General features: G+C 45.2%; 1 protein-coding gene across 4 annotated transcripts in view; it reads right to left on the bottom strand.

Moving 5' to 3' along the window:
* MTMR14 (myotubularin related protein 14) overlaps positions 1–20024 on the bottom strand; it is a 72655-nt gene that overhangs the window by 15115 nt on the left and 37516 nt on the right. For 2 of the 4 annotated variants that reach the window (XM_066596734.1, XM_066596736.1), the window contains exons 12-17: positions 16655–16731; positions 16452–16488; positions 12951–13024; positions 11068–11126; positions 9630–9768; positions 8729–8926 (exon numbers count right to left, since the gene is read on the bottom strand). In XM_066596734.1, coding sequence (XP_066452831.1) covers positions 8729–8926; positions 9630–9768; positions 11068–11126; positions 12951–13024; positions 16452–16488; positions 16655–16731 — 584 coding nt within the window. The remainder of the gene's footprint in view (positions 1–8728; positions 8927–9629; positions 9769–11067; positions 11127–12950; positions 13025–16451; positions 16489–16654; positions 16732–20024) is intronic. The other 2 variants (XM_066596735.1, XM_066596737.1) reach the window with 1 other exon arrangement.

The following is a 20024-nucleotide window of genomic DNA, read 5'->3' as shown; positions in this document are numbered from 1 at the left end:
ATGAGGGCCCGACATCCTGCAGTGGGACCTGTGCTCAGAGCCTAGCCTTGACAGCTCGAATGGCTTTCACCAGAAATGGCAGATCTGCCACTGGCGCCCCGTTCTCTTCACAGATGTGCTCAGTGTGAACCTTCTCGCATGTGATAGATGTGCCTGGAGATGCCGTGGTTCACTGAGATCTGATGTGCAGTTTAACCCCTTGAGTGGCGGGTTTCCTACCACCCTGTCGTGCCCACCAGGGCAGGTTTTTTAAAATGGTCTAATCATTGAATTTCAACTAATTTTGCAGTTGTGTCTCAAGAGCCATAACTTTTTTATTTTTCCATTGACACAGCCATATGAGGGCTTGTTTTTTGCGGGACAAGTTGTGATTTTTTAAACAGGGGGGAGGAAAAAAAGAAATGGGGAAAAAAGAAAAAAAGGGGCCATGTCATTAAGGGGTTAAATAATGTATTAACTTCCTTCTCTGGGTCATTACAACGCATGGATACCACATGTGTGATTGTATTTTTGATTTTTTTACAAAGTAAAAGGGAGACAAGTGTTTTTATAATTTTTTTTAGAATTTTTTAACTTTTTTTTTTTTTTTTTTTTTTTTTTTTGTCCCTTTAGGGGACTTTCACAGGGACCCATCAGGACCCCTGATCACATTCCGGGGGTCCGATGGTGACAGCCCCTTACATGCTGCAGTGACAGCCCTTTACATGCTGCAGTCACACAGACTGCAGCATGTAAAGGGTTAACACAGCAGAGATCGGAGGTTTTCTCTGATCTCTGCTGTAAGAGCAGGTACCTAGCTGTCCTCTGACAGCCAAGCACCAAGCTCTCCCTGCCACAGAGACCGTCCGCTTGCTTCTGACAAGCCGATGGTCTCTATGGCAACCTGTAAACAAAGCAGGAGGTTGCCGACATATCGGCAATATCTTCTGCTGGTTTTTCAAAGCCCTTGCTTTGTTCTCTGTGGGTCTGTGCAGGCAGAGCACATTGTCACAGCTTGTGGCATTGTGCTCTGCAGCTCCCATAGTGATACATAGCCCGGAAATCTTCCGGGCTATGTTGCTATGAGCAGTGGAGCTCGTCCCGGAAAATTTCCGGGCGTGCCACTCAAGGGGTTAAGGGTTTCTTTAAAAAAAATTTTGAGCAGTGTGAACAATAGATATCTCTATACTATTGAAATCAAAATTATTCACACACACAAAATTGAAAATTAGTTTTTTTTGTCAAATAGACAAACTTTCAGCTGTTTGCAAAAAAAAAAAAAAATTTAAAAAGCTCATCACAATTTATATAAGATGTGGTTTCTCCAAATTCACCAATAAATGCCACTTCTAATGCCTCATAGAATGGTAGAGTTGGAAGGGACCTTCAGGGTCATCTGGTCCAACCCCCTACTCAGTGCCTCCCGCGGTCTCAGAATTCTTCCCCCCTTCATGACAAGGGGCTTTAGTACTTAGTGGAGCCCCTTTTGCGGTTAGGACCTCCTGCAGACGTGATGCATCACCAGACGGCAGCTTCTGGCAGCCTGAGGACTCTTACCCGTTCCTCATGGACAATGGCCTCCAGGTCACTAATATTCCTGGGTGCAGCAGCCACCCCCTTCACATTCCAAAGATTTTCTATGGTTTCAAGTCATGTGACTGAATGTGACTCCAGAATCTTCCACAACTTCGGACACCGATCCTTGATGGCTTCTGAGGCATGTTTGGGATCTTTGTCCTGTTGGAACCTCCAACGACACCCAAGCTTCAGCTTCCTCACAGACGGCTTGACATTTTCTACTAGGATTTCCCGATACTGAATCCATCTTGCCCTCCCCACGCTGTAGGTTTCCTGTGCCAGAGGAAGCCAAGTTGCCCCATAACACTGAGCCACCGCCATGCTTCACTGTAGGCTGAGGGTTCCCATCAGTGTGGTCTTCATTTCTCCTCCTCCAGAGATACAGCTGATCCAGAGGCCGGAAAAAGTTTGTTCTGTTTCATCGCTCCACAGAACAGAATCCCAAAATTTCAGTGGATTATCTATTTGATTTTGAACATATTGGATCAACTTTTGGGTCAGTAGAGGTATGCGTCTTAGAGCTTGGACATGAAGACATTCAGTGTTTACTATGCACCTTACTGTGCAAACTGAAACCTCAGTGCTGCTGCCACCTAATCCTGCTGCAGGTCTTTTGCAGTCACTGGAGGTTTTTTTTGCCACCTGCCTCCTGGTGGGCGCCGGTGATAGTTTGCACTACCTGGGCATGGCAGAAAGAGGAGTCAGTGTTCCTTTAACTTTGCACTTGTGAACTGCTTCCAGCTGTATCTCTAGGAATGTTAACTTGCCTTTGCTATCTTTTTGCATCCTTTTCCTTGTTTGTACGAGCAAATTATCTCTTCTACTAACTTTTCGAATCCTTCTCCTAACTAAGCCATATTTGTAACATGAAATCAAATGTCACAGTCAACAAAGCCCTTACCAGTCCAGATATATGTGATGTGTTTTACCTAAAGCACACCTGATGAAAGTAGCGAAACCCTTGATTAGTTACATCAGGTGTGTTTGACACAAGACATGACTTGCAAATGTCTGCTCTTATAAAAGGATTCTAAACAGGGGATTAAATCTTGATTGCAGTAGTTAGAGAAACCACTTGTTATATTAGTTGTGTTGATTTATTTAACTTTGGTTCATTTGCCAAGTTTATAAAATTCTCAGCTGTGTATATAGCACAATAGGGATTGAATAATTGTGGTAATATATCTATATATGTCAATGTAGGCTTTAACATTTCTTCTTCTACTTTAGAATCATGGAAAGTTCAAGAAAACCCAGAGGCCATCAATGGACAGGGGTGCGAACAACATAAGCAATTTAACACAACAGTTGAGAAAGAAAAAAAGCCAAACAAAATATACGCATTTCAAAAAAAATCACACCATGAACATTTCTGCAGCTGGAATGGAGCAGATCCACATTTCAGCCTAATATTCTAGTATTGTATTCTTGTGGATCGGAAAATCAACACACCGCTGCAAAATGAGGTCAGCCTTCAGCTGTCTCGGTTCGCATCGTGCTAATCTGGGAATAGGGAATGTGTGGAGAGCGGCAGCCGGGGCCTCAGAACCCACCGCACCTGCTATTACTAAAACACATGCCAACTCGCTGCTTTCTCTCTGCTCGTGCCGCAATATCGCCACTGGGGAGCGGAACGCAGCATTGTGTTGTGAGAGCTGGGAATGCAAAGACTAACTGGCCGTAAAATCAGGATTCGGCGTCAGACAGCTGCAGGGTCAGACTGTTTCAATCAGACTGTAGTATAAGCCACTCATCCCCAGCATAGTATGAACATGTGCTCCGGTAATGATAGGTTATGTAATCAGATTACAGTCCGACCTCCTCTGCAGGACTGCCAACAAAAAGCTGCCCAAAATCTCATTTGATCATTGAAAGACCCTAACTTTTGGAATTTGGGGTTGATGCGCAGGGTTAGAGTAGACACTAAAAAGGGGTTTGCAAGGACTGAACCATTGATTGCCTAGATAGGTCAACAAAAGTTGTGAAGCGACGGTCTGCTGCCCAATACTCCTCCCCCTGCCCTTGCTAATCATCTCATCGCAGGGCCATACAAAGCAGACGCATTGCAGGCCAAGTTCCCATTTAGATATGCTTGCAATACCATCTTTGGCCACTGCAGTGTGCATGTAGCTGTTTCTCCAGCAACACATCGGCTTCACATATGGCCATGTGATCTGCAGATTGGCAGGGTTTCTGGGTGGGCATATTAGCCTTTTACTCCACACTTCTACACGAGCCAACCTAAAAAAAAAAAAAACAACCACTGTGATCAGCCAACCCAAATAACTAATCACTGGGAATGAGTAAATCCAAACCAAGCAATCAGGTTGCGAATGGTGCGGATTTGGGGAGTAATATAGATATATGCTCTGGGTGGTGGACAACTGCAAATTAACTATTGATGAACTATCCTGAGGATAGGCCATCAATTGTTAAAAAGCTAAACAACCCCTTTAAAGTTTACCTTCCTACCCACAGGGGCTTAAACGGGTGAGACAAGACAGGAACAAGCTGTCAAATACACAAATAAAGCTGCATTTACCATTCTGCTGGTTGCCTTTGGAAACTGTCAGCAAGGCTGTTACCAGACACAAACTCGACAGTTCAGTTTAGGCACTAGACAGAACTAAGAAAGCAACATGCTTTCATCAGAATCTCTCAGCAGTGTGGCCTTGGGGCCTGCAACTTTATGCGATCAGATCGCAGCCTAAAAGCATATTAAAAAGCAGATTTCACATTTTTATGTACATTGAGAGGCCTTTGATGGCTTTCTTCTTGTAGGTCTCCATTAAGAAAACTGCCCTTCTGTTCAGGTGCTCTAGAGACAGGAAAGTTAGTAGCGCAGGCAACAATGATCCATGTTAGGTGGCGTAGCGTACCGAGCATCCCAAGTGAAAGGTAAAGGCAGGTAGAAGAAGAAATTAGCCGAATGCTACGATAGATAAATGTGCTCAATTTACAGCGAAGCAATAGCAAGGGTGCAATAATAGGATTATTGTTATAACTTACCGTCAAAACACTCTAGTCACATTCATTGGGGTGGTGGGGGAAGGGAGAAGGACAGCAAGACCTTGGGTATAGCTTCTGCCACTAGGAGGTGACACTAAGCATAAAAGTGTTAACGTCTCCCACTAGCAAGCAAGGCACAGCCAAGTAGGATACGACAATAGTTAAACAACAATACTTAAGAACTGTAACTCATTGTACCACCATGCGTGACTGCACCGAGGACATTCTGACCAAGGGGAGTACATGTTACAGTCCTAATACCACACTGGATGGGTACTGTGTCCCGCAATGAACAGGACGAGAAAGAGATTTTACTGTAAGCTATACTAAAAGTCCTGTTATCTCGTCCGTATCATTGGGGGACACAGCAAGACCCTGTGACGTTCTAGAGAAGTACCCAAGGGGGTGGGAAAAATCTAAGAAGCCACATGTGTGAAGAAAGCGTAACCAGCTCTTCAACTGCAACTAGCGTTAATGGATGCCTAGACATCCAGCATGCTCAGAGACTGAGCATAAAGGGGTCCGAGTAACGGACCCATCCCGCCACCCGACGAGGAATTCCCTACGAGGTACCCGTTGTCCAAGTAATATGTGCCACACCACAGGCTGAAGGTATGATGTCCTTGGCAGGGTAACCCTGAACTGCCGTGGAGCTGAGGCAGTGTGAGGAGTCCACCTCGAAAAATCAAGGACACGACTTGGTCGAGAACCAGCGAAGAGCTAGCGCGACTGAAGAATGCAACAGACAGAGCCCACTTGTGACTGGCGCGTTCCTTGGGATAAGCCACCACTGAGAAAAGTGCCAACTGAAATCTTCAAATGAAGTGGATCCCGATACCACCGGCAGTGAGGGAATCTGCAACAGGCCGATAACGATAGTTTCCTAATCAGAAAACTACCAAAGAAAAGTCTGCCCGATAGAGCTTCCTGCTCGGGAGACAGGTAGTCACCTTTAATATGAATTCAGTATCCAGAAAAGAGCTTTGGCTTTATCAACGCTGAAACACAGTGTCTGGTCAGAGTCCCATGTTGACCATTGCTGGAACTTGCGGGGAGAGGTTGTCGTTTCCTTGGGTTGACTGTCTTGAAGGAGTCAAATATCCAGCTAAATTCCACCAGCACTGTTCTCACACTGCAGGAGAGGCAACAGGGGAGCTAGCTGTTAGGCAAGGCTCAACCCGATCTAGACATGAGGAGCAATGTATCCAGATACTGCTTGTGAGAACTCTTTCCGGTATGGAAGGTACCACTCGTCTCAGCAAACCCAGATTCCCGCTGAGGTTGGATGAGCAGGCGGGACTATGGCAGGACGAGCTGCGCATGCAGTGGACATGCAGGCCTCTATAGCTTAGGCCCAAGGGTGGGGCTCAATTAGCACTACCTCCTACGAAGCAGTGTTTGTCACCAGCCGATTAGCAACACACGGGTTGCATCGCCTAACAAAGGCCGTCTCTCAGCCACAGTACCTGTCACATGTGACACACTGCAGTCTGACCGGCAGTGAACACATTCTGCATAGCGGCCATCGACAGTGGTGAAACACTGCATGGTGGCAAAATGCAGACTGCATGGCGATCAAAACACAACAGCCGCACAGAAACACACAGTACCCAAATATTAAGCAAGCCGCACGGGGGCAATATACCCAAAAAAAGAGCGGTGACAATATGCAGAAAAGCATGATAACAAGCTGCCCGGCGGCGATAGACACAAAGCCACTATATACAAAAGATCGCACAGTGGCAAAAGGCATCGGGCGCACGGCGGCTATACTAACATGCCGCATGGCAGCTATACCTACAAGCTGCATACAAAAAAAAAAAAAGTGGCACTCCAGCAGCAAATAGAAGCGATCTATTGCACAAGGGCATGATCGTGCCACCTTTTCTTCTTGGAGAAGGACAGACACTTGCCATCCGCACTCCTCGTGGGGAACAGGTAGCAATCTGCCTGCCCTGTGTGCCCACATTCCTGTAGTCCTGAATACCTTGATTAAAGAGGTCTGCCTCCTGCAGATACTAAGCTATAAACTGAGCTAGCTTAGTACCTGCAAGAGGAGTACAGCTAGTACGAGGAGTTAACACTTATGCTTAGGGTCTCCTCCTAGTGGCAGAAGTTATACCCAAGGTCCTGCCGTGTTCCCTCAATGATACAGATGAGAAAAAGTTATTTCTACATTCAAGTTCCATTTACACATCTCTATGCTTGTGTACTCCAGAGCCATTGTGCAGCAACTTACCACAGCAGGCAAACACTAACAACTCCCATGCTCATTAGGCTTTAGTCATCCGAACCTGCCGATAACGGCAGAGCCAGACAACTAATGTATTTTGGGGTGACTCTACTTTTCCCGGACAGAGGATATTGAGTGAAAGGATAGGAGATGTTGAGTTTGAAAGCTCAAGTTTTCTGTTCCCCGGGATGTAAGCCAGTGCCAGAGCCGCTTGGCTGCGGATTAACTCTGTAAACACTTTAATTCTTGGCCAAGCTGAACGTTCATGTGTATGGAGGAGCTGGTGGAAACAGCTGTCGGATAAACAATCATTTGTCCGGCAGTTGTTAAGGGTGCTATGAAGACTAATAGCCACTTTTAATACATTTATGAAAATGTGCTCTGCAGTACTGCTGCCAACCATAATGTCCTATACAAACGAGGCTCACATTATATCCAGACTGTCTACTGTGGCTTCATTCAGATGGAACCATACTTTGCTACAGGCTATGAACACCTTCGCACAGAAGCTTCATTTTCATTGTTCCTTTGCTTCCGAAATGCAAAATTAAGCAATTTTCTAAAAGATGGTCTTTGTTAAAAATTTCCTACCATTTTGTGGCTGTAGAATCTGCACAACTCCTTCATGTAGCCGACAGTCCTGCTGCATCTGACATAAATCCAACAGCACACTGTTCCTGGCTGTCTTAGCTCTTTACTCTACCCCTTACTTTCTTCATTGTGAATGTGGCCACACATATTAGATAAAAGTCAGCAGAATCTGTCCATTTCGGCTTGACCAGAAGTTCATCTTAAGTAAATGGTTTTATCTCAACTCTCCCCCCGTGGGAGGTAGGGGAAGGTTTGGGTATTTCGGATTTCAACATGGCCGATCCGCTCTCTCAAGGGAAATAGGTTGTTGCGAGAGAAGCTACTGTCTTATTCTTATTATGGGCAACTTTAGAAAAAACAGCTGGGAAGTGTAGTGTGTAGGGTGTGTGTGTAGTGAGTATCCAAGTTTTGAGGGTGGGTAGGTCACATAGGCTGTAGCTAGGAAAGAGTACGCAAAAGACGCTCTTAAGAGATTAATATAGAATGCAAACAAGTCTGCAGGGAAAAAAAGAGCATCTATAACAGACTGCAAAGGCGAGGGGGGCATCCACACACTCGTCTGCCCTGTACTGAAGGACACTGATGCAGATAAGATCCCGCATGGAGTGCAGAAGAAGAAATCAGTACACGGTTGAAGCAGCGCCAATGCATGAGAGCTAGTGAAAGCAGCAGAATCCTGGACACACAAACCTCACATTTAACATGTATTACTGGGAGAGACATGCCTTTATAAGAAAAGAAACTGGGATCATGTTGCAAACTACATATCAGGGTGAAAAAGGAATAAAGGAATGAAGGAATGAAAGTGGCAGCCTGAAACTTAGTGCAGCTTTTTAAACTCAAGGTAACTATATCTAAGGTGTCCACAGCCTTTCAAGGAGGCTCATGCAAGTACATAGTGTTGGGTGATGGGCCTGCGTAGCAGTAGGCTATCCACAGTCACCCTGTAATGATAAATTCACACTGTGTTTGCAGCATCTGTATGGCATATGCGCCAGGAAAGCTTCTGGCACATAGGTAAAATGTATCTGTAGGACCCAATGCACCCAACAAATGCCCAAAAGAAGAAAAAAAAACAAAAACGACTAGTGGTAAGTGACTGCGTGAAAGTCGCCTCCAAATGGGGTTGTCTTCTGCAAGACCAATTGTTGTGTCAATGCCTGGGACCAAAGAATCTGGAGGCCAGTGTAACCCCTAAGTCAAATGTCACCAACTCAATCTCGTGCTTTAATATTCCTCGCCTGACCGTAGAGCATGCCCATGTACTATACTAGTTATAATTCTACATCATCCGAACACAGTAGAACAAACTATATAAAGTGTAATAGATACACGTACGTAGGAATGGCTCGCCATGTGTCCCACCTGCGCTGCGGCACCTCCAGGGGACTACTCCCTGTTCTCACAACGATGTCTGAATGGTTGGATGAGGAAGAGCTGGAGGATTTCGCTTCAGTTCCCGATGGCTGCAGCAGATGGTCTTCTGACGTCCGGTTCCAAACTGCTGCTTGTGGGGAGGAGGTATGAGTCTTCTTCCTGGCACGGTGGGTGAAAAGGAAGTAAGCAATCAAGTCACCGTGTAATTATACGGACAGAGAAACCAATATTAGCTTGTGGCTCAAGTTTCCATGGATGCAATGCCCAGTGTTTGAGAGGTGTTAAAGGGTTTAAAGTTGAATGCAGCACAGAACAAGCATGACCAGGATTCCCATTCATTTGGGGGCAACAGAGAACCCCATTTTCATAATCGATGAATGTCTCGGCAAGAGCATACATACCATAGAGGCAGAACATATGATTTCAATGGGGCCCTTTGAGAGAGGCGGCACCTACTCTGATTGCATCATCCCTTTGGTTATTGGGTAAGCAGGACCTTCCTTCAAACAAGGAGGTACAGAATTTGTCCAAGGATCATATTAAAGGGCGTGGAATAGGAAATAACCAGGCCCTACTATCCTGGGTAGCAAAACTAGACACCATAAAGGCCCCCCCCCCCCCCCCCCCCCCCCATAAAAACTTTTGCTATGTGGCTCAATCTCTATGCACGCCACTGGGTGCCAGGTAACAAACTGCCACTGATGACACTTCTACCCTACCCACAGAATAGAGGAGAAGTTGTTTCCGTGGGACAATCCCTTTAAGGCTTAGGCTCGTACAGCAGACATTGTTGGGAACAGATTACTAATATGCTGCGGCTATTGCCTATTAGCAAGCTATCGAAAATATATCTAAACCTTACCAGACTGCATGGCTTTGTGCTCCAAAATTAACCAGGTCTATAGATTCACAGTTTGCACTTCCGAAGGCACTGGGAGAATCTTCAGCAATAACAGAGAAGTCACTACTTAGACTGGTGGGGCTGCCACGATCCCGAGGTTCTGGTGAAAGGGAATAAAAGTCAATCCTTACACAAAACTATTTTTTTTTAAATAAAGGGTATTTTCATCTCGCCAAGTTCTCTCCTATTCATAGGATAGGGAATAACTTGCTGATCGGTGGGGGTCTGACTTCTGGAACCCCCACTAATCCAGAGCCATCGGCCTCGGAGAATCCCTGAAGTTTGCCAGTGGTAGTGGGACAAGCGTGCCACCATGCCATTAACTTCAATTAGGACCACATGAGCTTGGCAAGTGCTTGAATGCTGTTATCTCTGGTGGTCCCATTGAAATGAATGGTGCAGTAGCACGTGCATGTGCAACCACTGCTGTCAAAATTTCAGGGCATGCTGGGGGCGATTTATCTGAATCTGTGGGGGTCCCAGCAGTTGCTCTTCCCTCTTTTTGGCAAATTATCCCCTATCCAGTTGTTATATAACTTCAATTGGCCCAGACAGCCACCAGATCAAAAGAAGACGTTCTCTACATAGATGTTCTCCATCATTCATTAAAAGAGTAACTGCGCTTTGGGGGAAGAAAAAAAAAAAAAAATTGAAATTTCAGATAGACATGTCAAATTTTTGATCAGTGGGAGTCAATGTGCTGAGACCCTCACGGATCGCTGAAATAAGGCAGAAGCATACACCCGAGAGTTGTGCCCTTCCGTCTGCAATTGTTATTTGTCCTCTCTCCTCAACAGCTGAAGACACATAGAAGTCTATAGGTGCGCCTTAAGCTGTCGATGAGAGCTGAAAAGGACCGATGACAGCCACAGGGGCGCAGTGCATGAGTGAGTGCTTCAGCCTCATCATTTCAGCGATCAGTGGTGTTCTTGGTACCCAGAGCCACACTGATCCAAAACTTGCTCTGAAATTTCAAACATTTATGAAAAGTGCAGTTACACTTTAAAAGGAAACCTATCACCACCTTTCAGCCCCATAATCTAAGTTATGGAGCTCAAAAGATAGGGGAACGGGGATCGGAGGGACTGTATTTCATACTCACCAAGCGCCCTGGTCCAGCACGGTCTCCATGAAGTTAGAGCATGCACACAGACTCTTTAGACTGCTTTGTGCATGCGCTCTCCAATGGAAATCATATGAGAGCGTGTGCACACAGCTGTCTGAAAAACAGTCACACTGTGTGTGTGCACCCTAACTTCGCAGGGACACAGGACAGGAACAGGGCACCCAGGGAGTATGAAACATACCTCTCCGGACACGCTGTTCCTCAACATTGTGCTCCATAACAGTTATTAACAGCAAATTTTGGAATACACAGTATAGGATGTAGGACACCTACTTAACGCACAGAAATCTTCTAATGTTAAACCAGGATCCCGGGGCTGCGAACTTTTCCGCCTGCAAGAAAGAAAGATCATCATACCCATCATTTGCCTTGTTCCTTGCCCACATTACTTCCAACAGTGAAACAAGTAGTCAGCTTAAAAGGGAACCTGCCTCATTCCTAACACTCTAGTTAATACTCCATTTTCACAAGGGTTATGGAAGTTACACAAATGATAAATAGACCCTTTTAGGTCTGATGAGTCACCAGCAGGGCAGCAACATATGATCACTTATGAGACATTTCGGGATGGTAGAAAGGCACCTGCCTTGCCCACTATTGCACTCACAGTTTTAGTGGTGAAAGAGGGTGCTCCAAGTTTGTCATTTTGAGAATAGGACAGGGATCTGGTTAATAGATGTAGGGGAGGGATCCAAACGGGACGATATGCATCATTTCATCTTAATAGGGGGCTGCATAGAGCAGACAACTTCAAAAGAGCTGGTCCTGTGAAAGACTTGTTACCCCATGATTGTAACTGACATATACAGGGCATGTGAAATCTATTTAAATCGATCTTTTCACTGTTAAGCCATCAACTCCACTCCTCTGTCATCCACCACGATCTCCACTGTGACTAGCTGAATCCTCCCATTGCCTGCTGTGTGGACCCGAAGGGATTTCCTCTACTATTCCCTATAAGAGGCACAAAGTGAGTCTCATAGGAACTAATAGAGACCGTGACTTCCAGCCTCTGGAGGACCAAACTAGCACAGTGCAGGTCATGTGGGACGATGGTAGATCAGAGCAACTCTCTCATCCTTACCGATCCTGTCATTTATGCTATCTGCTCTAATATGCCCTGTAGGCCAACTGCACCCTTGATGAAAGGCTAAGGTTTTTCCCGGAGTGGCCCTTTAACAGATAGCACTTAAGGTAATTTTAAACAGCCCGAACGTTCTTCTAAACACTCGTTTGCCTGACAATTGGGCAATGTAAAAGATGCAAAGATCAGCCAATGAACAAGTGAACACTTGTTCCTCGGTTGAACATTAATTTTCAGAAAACATAAAAATACTCGCTAATCGGATGTATTTCTCCCAGTGTGGATAAGGAGATGCATACCCAGCCTATGTGAAAGAACGAACGGAATTACAACAGTTTGTCCCCATAAGCAGATTGTCGTCCCATGTGAAAGAAAATGAGAAGAGTGCCACTAGACATGTAAGTCGCTTGTCACATCGGGCCAAGAATTCAGCCCATGTAAAAGGATCAAAACAGAAGAATGCTGTGCTATTTTGCCAAATGGTAACTCATTAGATTTCATATACGAGGTATTCTAGTCAATGGGGTCTGTCCAGTACCCTTCGATCTGGCATAAGATGGATATTTTAGGTACGGGGATTCAATTTTTCTGCTCCACAGATTACAGATGATCACTGGAGATCCCAGCAGGAGAAGACTTGGATGAGTCTTGTTAACAGACCCTTTTAACAAGTATGGAGAACCATTTTAACATCCATATTAGTAATTGACACAAGCAGCTCTTCTTATAAAGTTGCTTCACTCTAAGCAGTCAACTTTGGGTTTACCAGCCCTTTAAAAGGTCAAGTGCTTTTAGCTACAGACTAATGTACCTTGCATCAATAGATAAGTCCCTAAAAAAGGTTAAAAAAAAAAAAAAAGGTAATATATAATATATGGTCCTGCTGCTTTTATTACGCACTTCCACACACCCCTCCACGTGAGGCAGGTCCCGGGCTGGGAACATTTCCAACAGAGAATAAATTAAACAATCTGGGTCAGGACACTAGAGGTTTCATGGCCTCCATCGATATTCCATCACCAGCTCTGCTAACGAGGTCAGCGGCTCTCTACCGATACAGCCGTGAGCTTACCGTGCTTTTCTACCCGATGAGGAGAACTCGTCCGAAGTGATGTGCTTCAGAAAATTGAAGCAGAAGAAAAATATCTGGAAGGAGGGGGAAAACAGGAAAAAAAAAAGTAGTTAGTAACTGTGGAATAGCAGAAAACACTTTTTAATGAGCATCAAAACACATCAAAATGATGAACGAAGAATTTACAAGCCGTTCTACAGACTGCAGCTCTGCATCACAGAAGACAGTAACATTCATCCAGCGTGAACAAGAAAAAAAAGGTGCAAAACAGATGAAATTGTATCACTATGCACACTTGTACGCTAATCTGGGTTTGCAAAGAGCAGTTTGACAGTTCCCTTCCACCAAGGTCATTATAAAACTACACACTTCAAAACAGCGCACATTTTTGATATAGTTTTGACAGCTCCGTCTGAATGCACCCTAAAAAGGAAGAGCTTTTCTTGGCCCTTAAAAACTCAAGAGTTGAAAACTGAACCTGTAACTCTTAACACAGACTAGTTGCTTGGGATCCTGCTTCTCGATAACCCCATAAAGGAATGTAGTAGACCACATATCCCTAGCAACTGTTCTGTCTCAGATTAGTCAGGTCTATGGCTGTACTGGCACTAAGCCGTGAGCAGACAAGGAACTCAACGAATGGGATATTCCCACATGCTTTCTTATTCTACAGGAGAAGCGCTCTTTAAGAAAAGAGGACGGATCATAGTAACACAGCATGTAAGGTGGAAAGACTAGGTGGTGGAGAACGCCCACTAGGCATTGGCTTAGTATTGGGCTTCAAAAGTAGAAAAGATGGTGTGGGGAAGGAATTAACGGAGACAAGGCTGTAAAAGTACATGGCCCATGTCCCTGTCAGAGGGCCACTTCCAGGAACAATGATCATTTTCAGGCCAAGGTTAAAAAGGGTTGGGCGTTTCATGAAGACATGAAGGGGGGAGGGGACTTGTTATTTGTATAGTACCAACAGTACCGCAGAGCTTTCAGGCAATTTATTACTCCCCCCAGCAAGCTGGGTTCTCATTTTACCGACCTCGGAAGGATGGAAGGCTGAGTCAACTTTGACCCAGCTACCTGAACCATGCAGGGATTGAACCTGCAAACCTCAGGTCGTGAGCGAGAGCTTAGGACTACATACTGCTGCCTTAACACTCCGAGCCACATGAGGTCGTTAGGACATACAGCCCTTACAGAGCAGGGTCCCACACTCAATCCATCCCCCTTCTATAAGCATGAGCTGCTCTGTAAGGGCGCAAATTGCACGTAGCACATTTTTGAAAGCTGAAAAGGCCCGCAGCAAATATGCACCAAAAGCCGTACCATGTAATGCAGATTGACACATTTTGGTGCTGCTCCCATCTCTGTATTGAAGGACCACCATTTATCTGAAAAGGCCATCATAGGATACTAAATATCCCTGGCAATGGCTGCTGCGGGAAAAATTATTGGCCGATCACAGCCTCTTCTGGCAACATCAGCCGCTTGTCAGGGCTGCCAACGGCAGGACCTGTAGCCACACAAAGAAAGGGGTCGCCTCTCATCGCCACTTTATGGTAATAGCAGACGACTGAGGGTCTTTTTACAAATAAATTGCTCAGATTCCCGCATCTACAAGTAGAAGTAAAAGCAGCTCTCCGAGATGGGCAGTTACATGAATGGCCAGTGTAATGTGATAAACACGCAGCTCTTTTCCCAGCGCCCCTTTGCATTCTCTCTCCTTGTGAGCAGCAGCCCCTTCTTGCTCGCAGTCTTGATCATGTTTAGGTCTATGATTAAAAGGAAATCGGATGCCGAGACAAGAAAGTGAATAAAAAAAAAAAAGACAACTTTGCAGCGACTGCTGAGGCCTCGCAGACAGACGCTAGTTTGGATTGTAGAGAGAAGTGTTTTCCTTTGACGAATCTTGCTCATTAGATGAGGAAGGAGCGTCGAGTGTCTGGAAGGTTTAGGTAGAGCCGCCAGTCTGGGAGCGATGTCTTATCGCACTGGAATAATCACTATGCAAATTACAGGAGAAATTTACTTCTAGTAAACTAGTAATGTGGGAACACAACCTGATCTGCTCAAAGTGGAGAGAGACATTAACACTGACATAGCAGAGCTGAACTTGTTACGTGACACGACACAATGTACAGTTGTGTGGCTTCCTAGAGCAGAGAAGCCTCATGAAAGGGATCGATTCTCCTTGTGGAGATCCAGCTAGTAGGGAGTCTTAAATGCAATGTTCCCTGGGAAAAAAGAAAATATATATGCAAAATTGCTATCAGAAGAACAAAAACCCGTCTCTTCAGTGCCACCTATAGGTGATTACTCCGAGTCAGTGTCAGGGCCTGAAGAGCCTGCAGTAAATCAGTTCACACAAAGTTAAAGTGACCCTCTGGCTTTGGGACAGAATTCTTTCCCAGGACAGGAGGGTAAAAGGGTGTATATTTCTCTGCCGTCCATCTGATCCCCCCCGAGTCCAGACCCCAGATGTCCAAGATGGCTGCAGCAATTTTCTGACTACCTAATGCACACTGTACACTGCTCTGTGATTGGTCAGTGCTGATCACACAAATAGTTCTGGCCAGTCAGAGAGCAAGTATAGTACTTCGGTAGTTTAACACTCTACCAATGCCCTGTGGGGATTAGGTAGTCTGACTATTGCGTCGGCCATCTTGGAAGGCCAAAAATGAGACGCAGAACTGGTAGGGCGGAGGGACTGCAGAGAAGAACTACCGCAGTTAATATACCCCCTCACTCCTCTAGTCCCGTAACCAGAGGGTCAATAACTGCAATCAAGAAATTCAAAGCTTTATATGCCCCCAACGTCCATTTGACAGCAGTTCAACCTTTATGACCACTGCTGTTTGAAGGATGCTTTTTTCACTATTTATAATCCTGGACATACTCTTCAAAGAATCTTACAGCTTTAGCCTCCAACTTAAGGCTCGCCGGCTGTTACACAGCTACAACTCCCAGCATGTCCCGACAGATGCAAATCACAAGGTCATGCTGGTAGAGGTAGTTCAGCAAGAGCTGGTGAGCTACAGGTTAGAGACCACCAGTCTACAGGATAAATAATTAAATATTTTTATGTTTGTTCAAGCTTCTCTGAAGTCGTACACAGTGTTTCCTGGTGCCAGGCGGCTGGCTGGCACCCTCAGAACTGCACATGGATTTGTCAAGTAGGTAAATGTAAGGCCAGGCCTACATGGCGACTTTGGCTATGAGACAGTTCACAATACAGCCCAGTGACATTGCAAACTAATGGAAGTAAATGAGGTCGTGTTGCGTCTAGCAAGTTACTGCACCCCGACGAGTGCAAGAAATTTAAACTCGTTGCTGGGTGGCAGCAGCAACTTACTAGCTGCAACACATCACATCCACTTCCATTAGTTTGCAATGTCACGGGGCTATACTGTGATCTTTGGTCACGTGAAGTGTGTCACGGCCAAAGTCACTGTGTAGCCTGGCCGTGAGGAGATCAACGACTAAAGTGTTAACACACGCAGCACCTACCTCTTCACCCTTACTGAGACGATCAACCAACATGTGTCTGAAAAAGAGCAAGAGGTACAGTGAATACAAGACATAATCTCATAGTTATGGGAGGCACAATCACACGCAGGCTCCAACGTCTGGGCGGCTTCAGCCAAGTGAAAATTAACGATTGTGAAGGTACAGTAACACACGGATACAGCAAAAAGAAAAAGGTGTCTCACCCAAAGAGGTACCAATCGTAGGCTATCGTCAGGTAAAGGATCTCGGCTGGCTCCAACGAACTGTGCACCATCCCATCCTACAAAAGGTAATTAACACTCTGGTCACAGAGGACTGTGCATTCATTTGCTAACACTAGAGGGTGATGTATCCCCAGTGAAAGCCATAAAACGGCAGACAATTTGCTGTAACTGCATGTGGATCATCGCTAATTGTTGGGCCGCACCTGAACTTTATCAATGCAAGTAAATCCAGTAATTAGTGGTAATCCACATACAGCTAGAGTGGGTCATCCGCAGTGTGTACTGCAATCCTCAGAAGGGATGTAATCGTTATCACTTAACGTAAACTGCGGCAGGTCACAAAAGGGATGGGGGAAAAGAAGAACACTGAATAATAATGAAAGTCTCCAAAATGAGACGCTCTTAGTAAATGCAAAAATCAATGTTACTACTATGCAGTCCCCATTATATATATCCTCTATTTTAATGTAAGCGGCAGGAGGCATACACCCGTCAGTCTCTACACATCACACATACGAATTTACAGACATTATGCTAAAATTGACTTTTACCATCAACCAGTGCTGAATCACACAAGCAGAAATGAAAATCGGTTTCTCAAGGCTTAACCCATCTGCTGACACGGTGCCTTGTAAAAAGCATAAATTATGAATACTCAGCTGGCATAAAAGAGAATTATAGTCCTGAGGAGGAGGAGGGTTTGGAGGGCAGTTTATACAGGCGGTTAGAACGTGGCATTTTACGGGTGCTGCAATCTTAGTGGCAGTGACTCATCTGCCTGAAGTAATATTACATATCTATGTCAGCTCTACTTCTAATAGGTCTCTGCATATGGGAGCATTATACACACTGAATGGCCATTTTATCAGACCTTCTGGCCCTCTCACAATTGGTGCTTCCCTGTACGGAAATTCTCCCCGTGACCCCGGAGTGCCGCATAAAATCACGTGACAAGTTTTCCGTGGATCAGTTTTAGTGTGAATCCACATTAGATGGGAAAATGCAACGATCTAACCACTTTCCAACAAGGCCAGGTCATCAGTGCTAGACTAGCTGGGCCAGGAGGTCACGCCAACCGTGTGGGGTTTTGTTGTGCAGCGGTGTGGAGAGTATACAAAGAATGGCGTGATCGAGGAAAGACATCCAGCGAAAGGGGATCCTGTAGATGGAAACAACTCATCGAGAAAAGGGGTCAAAGGAGGAGGTCAGGAACTGTTCTGATGAATAGGTGGTGCACAGTCAAGCAAGTTGTAGCAGAATACAACACTAGTGCAACAAATAACATGCCTGAACGCACAATTTGTCATTCCTAAGCACAGATGGGCCGTCACTGCAGAAGGCCCGTCCCAGCGCCATTGTGTCTAAGAGAAACAAAGGCGAGACTCACCTGGTCAGATGGATCCGAATTGCTGATGGGAGGTCAGAATTTGGCACAAGCAGCATGAATCGATGACCCCTTCCTGTCAGCTGGTCAGTGCACGTAGTTTCTGCAAATCATATGGAGGTACTGACAAGAAGCTTCCTGTCCGCAGGGGCCAATATTCCTGCTAAATGATTTCAACATCTTTTTGAATCTATGCGCCATTAATTGCTGCGGTTCTTACGGCCAAAGGAGGTTCAACGTCCTACTGGATGGGGGTCTCTAATAAAGTGGTCATTCAGAATATACCTCTGTTAGTCAGAATATGGATTCTGCCCTTTGAACATAAGTAATTCAAAAGCTTCCTGTTTGATGAATTATGAATTGAGCCACTACAAGATTTTTTCTTTTTTAACAAAGACTGATAAGAAGGTAGAGGATGCAAGAGATCAAACAAATACATTTTTAAAAATTTCAGTAGAAAGCTTTAATCTGTCATTTATGATAATGGTTTGGGTCAGTGAGAACAGTAAAGGGTGACCAATAGATTTCCTCCCCATTAAACTTATTGAACTTTGACACCTTTTTTTTAGTCCCTCAAGAGGACCTGAGCACATGACAGTTCAATCGTTCGGATAATACACTAGTAAGCCTATGACAGCAGCCGATTAGACTGCAGGAGGCGGGGCCTAATAGACAGTTACATGACAGACATGGAGGCCTTTCTCAAGCTTACAGCTGGCATGGGAACCCATTGTACCTTGTGATCACACTGTGGGGGGCCAAGGGGTTACATGCTGCAGTTGCTATTGATTGTGGCATGAAAGGGGTTAAAGTGCCAGTATCTGAGTTTTTTCTGCTACTAGCAGTTACAGCAGGAGCCTGGTTGCCAATATACAGCCAAGTCACCGCATTAAAAAAAAAGTGTATGTGTAGCTTGAGAGCCCCTCCCCCACCTCCACCTCCCACCCAACTGACATATTATGAGTTTGTCCAAGCGATAAAGGAGTTTTGCAGAACTTTGATCTTGATGGTTTATCATTAGATGGAAATCAGTCCCCCACTGACCCAAGTCTCCCACTGATCAAGCGGCATCAGCACTCCAGCAAGTGGTGCGGCCCACTGATTGTTTACCAGACATAGCGCTATACACTCAGTAGTGGCTGCACATGGGGTTGAAGCTTTTTCTTGCATTGCATCCTCAGTCAAGTGAATAAGGGGAAGGTTACAGTTCCTTGCAAAGTCAGGTGATGCTGTGCAGAGGAACCAGTGAAAGTGTGCAGTGCCACAGCCCTTTCCTTCTCAGGGGGTCCGAAAGGTCGGGCCGCAAATCGATCATGAAGTGATCCGTCCCCTTAACAGATTCTAAGACTTCTTCCGCGGGACAGGTCCAGATTTCATGTACAGCGACAGCCAGAAGGAAGTACAGAAGGGCAGCGGTAGATTAAATCCCTTTTCTATTGTGCCCTCTTTTAGCTGGTGTCACTTTGGGTGGTCTTGGAAACATTCATCTGCCATGCTAGTCCGAGACTTTCCCAATCTTTCACTTAAAGCTTCTCTCTGTGATGTTCTCATTAAGAAAAGCAGCGATCCCTTAAAAGACATATTTGGCAGAGTCTGGGATGGCGGTTTCACAGCTTGCATTTACTTTTCATTTTTGTCTTAGCATTCAGGGGAATAAACTGGCTCAATGGCGCAGCAGGCATAATGCTCAGCGACTCAGCAGGACTGGAGCACATCGCTCATTATATGCATCAGTGCCAGGAAGAAGTCTTACAAGGCAGCAGATATACGTTTATTACCAGCTGCGATCAAGTTTGTAAGATAACGGCAAGATGGACGGCGCATTGCACAAAGTTTACTTTCTCTTCAGTAAAAATCCATCTACTGCAGAACTAACGAATTCTGCTTGATTATCAGATGGACACAGATGGAAAATTAACTTCACGCACTTTTTTTTCTTTGTTTTTGGAAACTATTAAAAGGGGT

Source organism: Eleutherodactylus coqui, chromosome 3 (genome assembly GCF_035609145.1).
Source record: "Eleutherodactylus coqui strain aEleCoq1 chromosome 3, aEleCoq1.hap1, whole genome shotgun sequence".
Classification (NCBI taxonomy): Eukaryota; Metazoa; Chordata; class Amphibia; order Anura; family Eleutherodactylidae; genus Eleutherodactylus; species Eleutherodactylus coqui.
Note: the sequence above shows the minus strand (reverse complement) of the source record. Positions and strands in the feature narration are given on the sequence as shown.